General features: G+C 35.2%; 2 protein-coding genes across 2 annotated transcripts; one reads left to right on the forward strand and one right to left on the reverse strand.

Moving 5' to 3' along the window:
• Positions 1 to 1758: 1758 nt before the first annotated feature.
• Positions 1759 to 2189, reverse strand: LOC119596052 (pro-resilin-like). Its single transcript, XM_037945160.1, has one exon. The coding sequence runs from the start codon at positions 2187 to 2189 to the stop codon at positions 1839 to 1841; it is 351 nt and encodes a 116-aa protein (XP_037801088.1). The 3' UTR covers positions 1759 to 1838.
• Positions 2190 to 6057: 3868 nt separating this feature from the next.
• LOC119596043 (cuticle protein 18.6-like) lies at positions 6058 to 6674 on the forward strand. The gene is made up of 2 exons (XM_037945152.1): positions 6058 to 6084; positions 6254 to 6674. The coding sequence occupies exons 1-2, from the start codon at positions 6073 to 6075 to the stop codon at positions 6593 to 6595; spliced, it is 354 nt and encodes a 117-aa protein (XP_037801080.1). The 5' UTR covers positions 6058 to 6072; the 3' UTR covers positions 6596 to 6674.
• The last annotated feature ends 2726 nt before the right edge of the window (positions 6675 to 9400 follow it).

Raw genomic sequence — 9400 nt, forward strand, 5'->3', positions numbered from 1 at the left:
TAAGATTAAAGAGCTGAGACGTAGAAATGTAGCTCAACTGTGAAGTAGCCCTACTAAAAGTTTACTAGAGCTAGACTAGGGACGAGTTCCGCCGCCAAGAGAGAGCAGCAGTTGCTTTCAGCCACCATCTGTGAGCACATGTAGCAGCAACCTGTGTGATCTCATCCTCGAGCATTTATATTTTACTGTACTTTTATCTTTTACTTTTTTTAGCTTTCTTTTGCGGCTTGCACTTTATATTTTCATTTCTTTTAAAAGTTGAATAAGTTTCACTTGTTTTAAATAAGATATATCAAATGATTCTTAAAGGCAAACGAGGAGTCTTGGCCCCCGGGCCCTCACTGGACGCTTCCTTGGTGTTGTTTTATTGGTCTACAAAGAGAGATAAGTATATTTTCGTTGTTTACAAAAGGCCAGTTAGGTGTGTTATGTGTATTATAATATTGAGAATATACAACTGAGGGATCTCCAGGTTTTCTTTTTGTTTTGTTTTATCCTTGGTTTCGTTTTTACTTTTTGTTTTGTTTCTTTTAATTACTTTAATATTTACTTACTTATGAAGGTCTTCAGGGTCGTGACGAGTGGGCTGTGCTGTATACACGCCTTGCTACCATTCCATAAATCATTCCCCCCTTTTCGAAGGTTATATTCTGCAAGACCCGCGTTGTAGTCTTTCTTGCAAAGTTAGAGATAGACCACAGAAGGATTTGTGACGCTTCTTTCGGTCTGCTCACATACGGATACTTTATATTTACAAGATGGTATCATGTGATACGCAAGTATTTTAGATGTGTGATATATTCCCAGATCAGTATTCAAATCCACTGTTCCCTATAAATAAATTACTAAAAAAGGCGTTTTGGACTATGCTGTCCCCTCCTAGCTATGCCAATGATTCATATTCAGTGACTGTATTCCTTTGTATATCATTATCGATATTATCATAATTTTATCATTAGTTTCACCATATCATCACTACTATAAAGATGTGGAGACCCTACTAAGGAAAGCTACATATTCCCAGGGAAAGTGTGAGAAAGTGCAGCAAGACTCGGCTCTAGTTCGGCAAAAGCCCCAGTGTTAACAACTCAATACTCAATACTCCATATTAGGATTTTTCCACTTTTCTGGACTACTGTTCTATTCGTTTGTTCCGACATAACTTAAGTATGGGGTTGAATCAAGGCAAAGCCACCCTTCAGTGAAAGTACTACTCTCCGAAATCCCATCCGGTGATTTTTTTTTTTTTTTTTTTGGGGGGGGGCGTCGTGTCGTTTGCCTTGCTTCCACCTGCTTTTTCTTCTATTCTAATTTCGTGTTCGTTGCCTCAATTCAAACAGCATGTCTAGATCTACATATATCTGTGTTTATACATTGTATATTTAAGTATATCATCTATCATATGTATATTTAAGTTTCGATATATAATTTTATAGATATTTGTTATTCTATATACATCTATCTGTATATAAGAATATAAACACGTGTGTGTATGTGTGTGCGCGCGCGCATGTATGTATAAGTATATTCATGTGTATTTATGAGTATATATATGTGTGTGTGGTATATGTATATGCCCATTTGTATATTATATGTGTGAGTGTAGGCACATACATCATCCGAGTCTACATATATCATCCGTTTATATAAGTTAGAAGGGATGAGATCCTCTCAATGTATACAGAGTATGCATGCAGCTATTACACCTCAAATAGATATTTTATTTTTCTATCATCATGGCTCTACTAACGAACAAAACTATTTTTCATTATTTATTTAAAAATATACAGTGTAAAGGGTCTCCTTAATAAATATCACAACCGAACTAGACTATCGATCTAAGCATATGAAGGGGCGGGCTTGTAAGCAGGCTGTTCGGCAGGGTACTGAGCCTCACCCTCGTAGCTGACGTCGGCCACGAAGCCAGAGTCGCCGTTGACAGTGTAGGTGACCTTCTGTAGACGACCGTCAGGAAGCTGAACATAGTAGGATCCTTGTGTGTCATAACCGTCGCGGGCCTCTTGGTGGCCGAAGTCGTTACCAGAGTACTCGTCCTTGACAGCGTAGTTGAAGTCGTATTTGGCAGGTGCGGAGCAGGTGTAGGGGCTGGCATATCCATAGGCTGGGGGCTGATCAGGGCGGGCGAAAGCCACGGCCACAAGGGCGGCAATGATGATGAACTGGAACATATTTCAGAGTTACATTTAGTAATATATATATATATATATATATATATATATATTATATATATATATATATATACATATATATTAACTGCGGTTATCGGGATAATAAAGCCTTATTTCCAATCTGTTTCTGATAAGTTGCAGGTTAACTTGGCTGACATACTTGGGAGACATGTGAGGGTGGCTTCTTTCTACTGATGGAGATCGGAGAACGCGTTCACTTTATATACTCTAAGCTCCACCCTACGCAATGACGTCACGGCCTTCAAAGGATGTCTAACACAACCTCAAAGATGTTCCCTGTGTGGCCGTTCACTCATCACTCTATTTTATTATTATATTCATTGGCTCTGAATTAATGAACATGTGTATTGTTTATTATTCATTATCAGTGACAATAACTAGTAATCTCAAGTATGTTGTAAAATCAGAATGGATAAAAGCTCTCTCTATAGAAGTTATATTTCCTTTTCCTTAGCAGTTTCTTGAAAAAATGGTGAAATGCCATATGCACGTATATATGTATGTGTGTATGTGTATGTGTATATGTATATATATTGTGTATATACATACGTATATACATATATATACATACATATATCTCTTTTTATATAAAATGAAAATAAACAACTAGAATATGTTGTAGAACGTAAGACGGTCATTTTGAATATAGTTCATGTGTTTGCATCTCCAAATACTGCGCATATATTTATCTATGTATATAGTTAACTCACTCACCTAGCGTTATGTGATTTCTGCAAGTAAAGAAAGTGTACATAGCTGTACACAGTGGCAAATTTATGAGTATAAATACTTTGTGTGTATATATATATATATATATATATATATTATATAATATATATATATATATATATATACTGCAAACGTTTTTTTCTTTCTATATATAAATATTTACTTCCCTCAAGCACATACGCACCATGAGTGTATTCAGGGCTTTAGCAAGGGGCAATTGTGATGGAAAATGGATTAAGATTCCAGAATGTTCAAAAGAAAGGATTTTTGAGGCTTATTTCGTTTTCCTCACATATCGGAATAGTTTATATTTACAGGGTGATATTATGTGATATGCACTTATATAAATGTGTGGCGCCTTCCCTGATAAGGATCGACCTCACCCACCTGCTAGACAAAAACGGCTTAATTTATACGTTTTCCCTGACTTATCTGGAATGGTTAGGGAAGAATATTGCTCAAGAGGGGTATTTAACGTTTGTGTTTCAACAATGACACGATGATATGCGTCACTGGTGACCGTTTCCTGTTAGCTGTTGCTCTAGTTACACAAAAAGTTACGTGCCCATTGTGCTCCTCTCATGCCAATGATTGTTATGCATAGTGTTTCTGCATTCATACGTTTGGTCATAAATCAGTATCAGCATCTTTAATCTTATTAAATGCACCATCATCGCTTTATTACTATAGTCAGTATGTGGTGACCCCTACTAAGGTGAGATAAATATACCTAGGCGAAGTGGGAGAAAGTGCAGCATCAAACTCAAAGCTGCAGTTGGGCAAAAGCCCCGAGTGTTAACAACCTCTTTTTCTTGCAAGTCTACTTCTATTCGGCAGACTTTTATTCTTTTTATTCTTTTGCAATTTAATTTTGTTTCAACGCCCACTTCTCGATATGGGACTGAATCAAAGGACAGACATCAGTGAAGCAAAAGCAGTCCCCGAAATCCCATCGATTATTTTTTATGGTTGTGTCGCTTGTCTCTCTTCTGTCTTTTTTAAACCCATGTAATCGTCCTACTATAAAGTTCTTGTTTTTGCCCGTTGCCCCAGTTCACCATATCTGTATCTGTGTACATGTGTGTTTAGGAGCTATAAATACATACATACATCCTGGCACACACATATATATGTATATATACATGTTATATTATGTATATATAATATTATGATATAATATGATATATGTACCTCATTAGCTGCATATATATATATAAATATATTTCATATTTATATACATTATATATTTGACCAAGATATTATGTATAATTATACTCTAAATATAAATTTACAAGTATTATTTATATATGTAATGCTGCCTAATGTGTAACATTATACATTAATATTATATAGACATTATATATTTATATTTATAAATAGTATATATATAATATGATATATATATAAATATATAATCATGGGATTTGTGTGTGATGCTTTGTGTGTCTGTGTGTGTGTGTGTATATATCGCATGCATAGAATTGCATATTGTATATATAATAATTAATGTATATACATATATGTGTGTGCAGGATTATGATTATTTATAGCTCCTAAACACACAGTCCAGTGCGATATGGTGACTGGACGGCAAAACAAGAACTTTTAGTAGGACGATTACTGGGTTTTAAAAGACGAAGAGAGACAACGACCACTAAATAATCGTGGATTTCGGAGCTGCTTTTGCTCCTGATGTCTGTCCTTTGATTCAGTCCCATCATCGTGAGTAGGGCGTTGAAACAAATAATTGTCAAATAAAGATAAAATGTCTGCCGATGATAACTTGCAAGAAAAGAGGTTTACACTCGGCTTTTGCCCAACTGCAGCTTGAGTTGATGCTGCATTTCTCATTCGCCTAGGTATATTACTCACCTATAGGTCCCATACTACTTAGTATAAAGCGATGATGGTGCTTAATATTAGATGCGTCTGATTTGACCAACGTATGAGCGACCTATGCATACATCATTGCATGAAGGCACATGCGTAACTTTTTGTGTAACTAGAGCAACAGCTAACAGGAAACGGTCACCAGTGACGCATATCATCGTGTCATTGTTGAAACACAAACGTTAAATACCCCTCTTGAGCAATATTCTTCCCTAACCATTCCAGATAAGTCAGGGAAAACGTATAAATTAAGCCGTTTTTGTCTAGCAGGTGGGTGAGGTCGATCCTTATCAGGGAAGGCGCCACACATTTATATAAGTGCATATCACATAATATCACCCTGTAAATATAAACTATTCCGATATGTGAGGAAAACGAAATAAGCCTCAAAAATCCTTTCTTTTTGAACATTCTGGAATCTTAATCCATTTTCCATCACAATTGCCCCTTGCTAAAGCCCTGAATACACTCATGGTGCGTATGTGCTTTGAGTGGAAGTAAATATTTATATATAGAAAGAAAAAAACGTTTGCAGTATATATATATATATATATATATATATATATATATATATATATATATATATATACACACAAAGTATTTATACTCATAAATTTGCACTGTGTACAGCTATGTACACTTTCTTTACTTGCAGAAATCACATAACGCTAGGTGAGTGAGTTAACTATATACATAGATAAATATATGCGCATGTATTTGGAGATGCAAACACATGAACTATATTTCAAAATGACCGTCTTACGTTTCTACAACATATTCTAGTTGTTTATTTTCATTTTATATAAAAAGAGATATATGTATGTATATATATGTATATACGTATGTATATACACAATATATATACATATACACATACACATACACACATACATATATACGTGCATATGGCATTTCACCATTTTTTCAAGAAACTGCTAAGGAAAAGTGAAATATAACTTCTATAGAGAGAGCTTTTATCCATTCTGATTTTACAACATACTTGAGATTACTAGTTATTGTCACTGATAATGATAATAAACAATACACATGTTCATTTAATTCAGAGCCAATGAATATAATAATAAAATAGAGTGATGAGTGAACGGCCACACAGGGAACATCTTTGAGGTTGTGTTAGACATCCTTTGAAGGCCGTGACGTCATTGCGTAGGGTGGAGCTTAGAGTATATAAAGTGAACGCGTTCTCCGATCTCCATCAGTTAGAAAGAAGCTCACCCTCAACATGTCTCCCAAGGTATGTCAGCCAAGTTAACCTGCAACTTATCAGAAACAGATTGGAAATAAGGCTTTATATCCCGATAACCGCAGTTAATATATATGTATATATATATATATATATATATATATATATATATATATATATATATATATATTACTAAATGTAACTCTGAAATATGTTCCAGTTCATCATCATTGCCGCCCTTGTGGCCGTGGCTTTCGCCCGCCCTGATCAGCCCCCAGCCTATGGATATGCAGCCCCTACACCTGCTCCTGCACCTGCCAAATACGACTTCAACTACGCTGTCAAGGACGAGTACTCTGGTAACGACTTCGGCCACCAAGAGGCCCGCGACGGTTATGACACACAAGGATCCTACTATGTTCAGCTTCCTGACGGTCGTCTACAGAAGGTCACCTACACTGTCAACGGCGACTCTGGCTTCGTGGCCGACGTCAGCTACGAGGGTGAGGCTCAGTACCCTGCCGAACAGCCTGCTTACAAGCCCGCCCCTTCATATGCTTAGATCGATAGTCTAGTTCGGTTGTGATATTTATTAAGGAGACCCTTTACACTGTATATTTGTAAATAAATAATGAAAAATAGTTTTGTTCGTTAGTAGAGCCATGATGATAGAAAAATAAGATATCTATTTGAGGTGTAATAGCTGCATGCATACTCTGTATATACATTGAAGGATCTCATCCCTTCTAACTTATATAAACGGATGATATATGTAGACTCGGATGATGTATGTGCCTACACTCACACATATAATTATACAAATGGGCATATACATATACCACACACACATATATATACTCATAAATACACATGAATATACTTATACATACATGCGCGCGCGCACACACATACACACACGTGTTTATATTCTTATATACAGATAGAATGTATATAGAATAACAAATATCTATAAAATTATATATCGAACTTAAATATACATATGATAGATGATATACTTAAATATACATATGTATAAACACAGATATATGTAGATCTAGACATGCTGTTTTGAATTGAGGCAACGAACACGAAATTAGAATAGAAGAAAAGCAGGTGGAAGCAAGGCAAACGACACGACGCCCCCCCCCAAAAAAAAAAAAAAAAAATCACCGATGGGATTTCGGAGAGTAGTTACTTTTCACTGAAGGGTGGCTTTGCCTTGATTCAACCCCATTACTTAAGTTATGTCGGGAAACAAAACGAATAGAACAGTAGTCCAGAAAAGTGGAAAAATCCTAATATAGAGTATTGAGTATTGAGTTTGTTAACACTTGGGGCTTTTGCCGAACTAGAGCCGAGTCTTTTGCTGCACTTTCTCACACTTTCCCTGGGAATATGTAGCTTTCCTTAGTAGGGTCTCCACATCTTTATAGTAGTGATGATATGGTGAAACTAATGATAATAATTATGATAATATCGATAATGATATACAAAGGAATACAGTCACTGAATATATGAATCATTGGCATAGCTAGGAGGGGACAGCATAGTCACAAAACGCCTTTTTTTAGTAATTTATTTTATAGGGAACAGTGGATTTGAATACTGATCTGGGAATATATCACACATCTAAATACTTGCGTATCACATGATACCATCTTGTAAATATAAAGTATCCCGTTATGTGAGCAGACCGAAAGAAGCGTCACAAATCCTTCTGTGGTCTATCTCTAACTTTGCAAGAAAGACTACAACGCGGGTCTTGCAGAATATAACCTTCGAAAAGGGGGGATGATTTATGGAATGGTAGCAAGGCGTGTTATACAGCACAGCCCACTCGTCACGACCCTGAAGACCTTTCATAAGTAAGTAAATATTAAAGTAATTAAAAGAAACAAAACAAAAAGTAAAAACGAAACCAAGGATAAAACAAAAACAAAAAGAAAACCTGAGATCCCTCAGTTTGTATATTCTCAATATTTATAATATACATAACACACCCTAACTGGCCTCTTGTAAACAACGAAAATATACTTATCTCTCTATTGTAGACGCAGTAAAAACAACACCAAGGAAGCGTCCAGTGAGGCCGGGCGCCAAGACTCCTCGTTTGCCTTGTAAGAATCATTTTGATATATCTTATTTAAAACCAAGTGAAACTTATTCAACTTTTAAAAGAAATTGAAATATATAATTGAGGCCGTAAAAGAAAGCTAAAAAAAGTAAAAAATAAAAGTACAGTAAAATATAAATGCTCGAGGGATGAGATTCACACAGGTGGCTGCTACATGTGCTCACAGATGGTGCTGAGCCAACTGCTGCTGCTCTCTGGAGGGGGAACTGTCCTAGTCTGAGCTCTAGTAACTAGTAGGGCTACATCACGTTCACTACACTTTCTCTCTGGGCGCTCTGGAATCTTAATTCATTTCATCACAGGTGCCCTATTTCCCTTAGAAATGCATTGGGGGAGGATTGTGACATACGTTTTACTAGGTTCTGAAGGGAGAATAATATTTCAAACAAAATTCAGTTATGAGTAATATTTATGCAGTAATATCATACTTCCAAGCATAATATTTATGCCTTGATTTTTAATATTTTTATTATATATTTTCCCTTATAAAAGACTTTATCTATTAATAGATTTTTAAACGTTTTAAATATTTTGAAATTTTAATCCCACGAAATATTCACCGCTAATGACCTTAGCAGGTAGTTTTAAACAGTAAGTCAATCTTTTTATAATCTTGTATACACACATGTGTATTTTTGTGTTATGCGTATACATGCATATGTGCGTGTATAAAAGTGCTTTGCCTTTGTTCATAGTACTTATTATGTTTGCGTTTAAACATATGTTTGTACGCATACAAAAACACATATTCATATACATGTTTATATATGTATGCTTATATATATGTATTCAAAGTTGTATATACATACATATCAGAAGTATGTTTAAACATAAATATTAGCAATGCATGGAAGTTTTTATACTTATAAACATGCACTGTACATAACTCACACATATTCTATTGGTGTGTGCATATAGGAAATATATACATATACATATAATATATATATATATATATATTTATATACATATACATGTATATATACATACATAAATGCATGTGTATATGTGCATAAATATATACGCATAGCACATCTGTTCTGAAATAGTCATCTGACTTTTTTACTGTTTTCTTTATATAAACAATATATATATATATATATATATATATATATATATATATATATGTGTGTGTGTGTGTGTGTGTGTGTGTGTGTGTTGTGTGTGTGTATGTGTATGTGTGTGTGCGCGTGCGTGCGCGTCCATGCGTGCACGTGCGCGCGTGTGTTTTGT

Source organism: Penaeus monodon, chromosome 3 (genome assembly GCF_015228065.2).
Source record: "Penaeus monodon isolate SGIC_2016 chromosome 3, NSTDA_Pmon_1, whole genome shotgun sequence".
In the NCBI taxonomy this organism is placed as follows: Eukaryota; Metazoa; Arthropoda; class Malacostraca; order Decapoda; family Penaeidae; genus Penaeus; species Penaeus monodon.

Coding starts and splice junctions, on each gene's coding strand:
- LOC119596052 (XM_037945160.1), bottom strand. CDS start 2,189: ATGTTCCAGTTCATCATCATTGCCGCCCTTGTGGCCGTGGCTTTCGCC.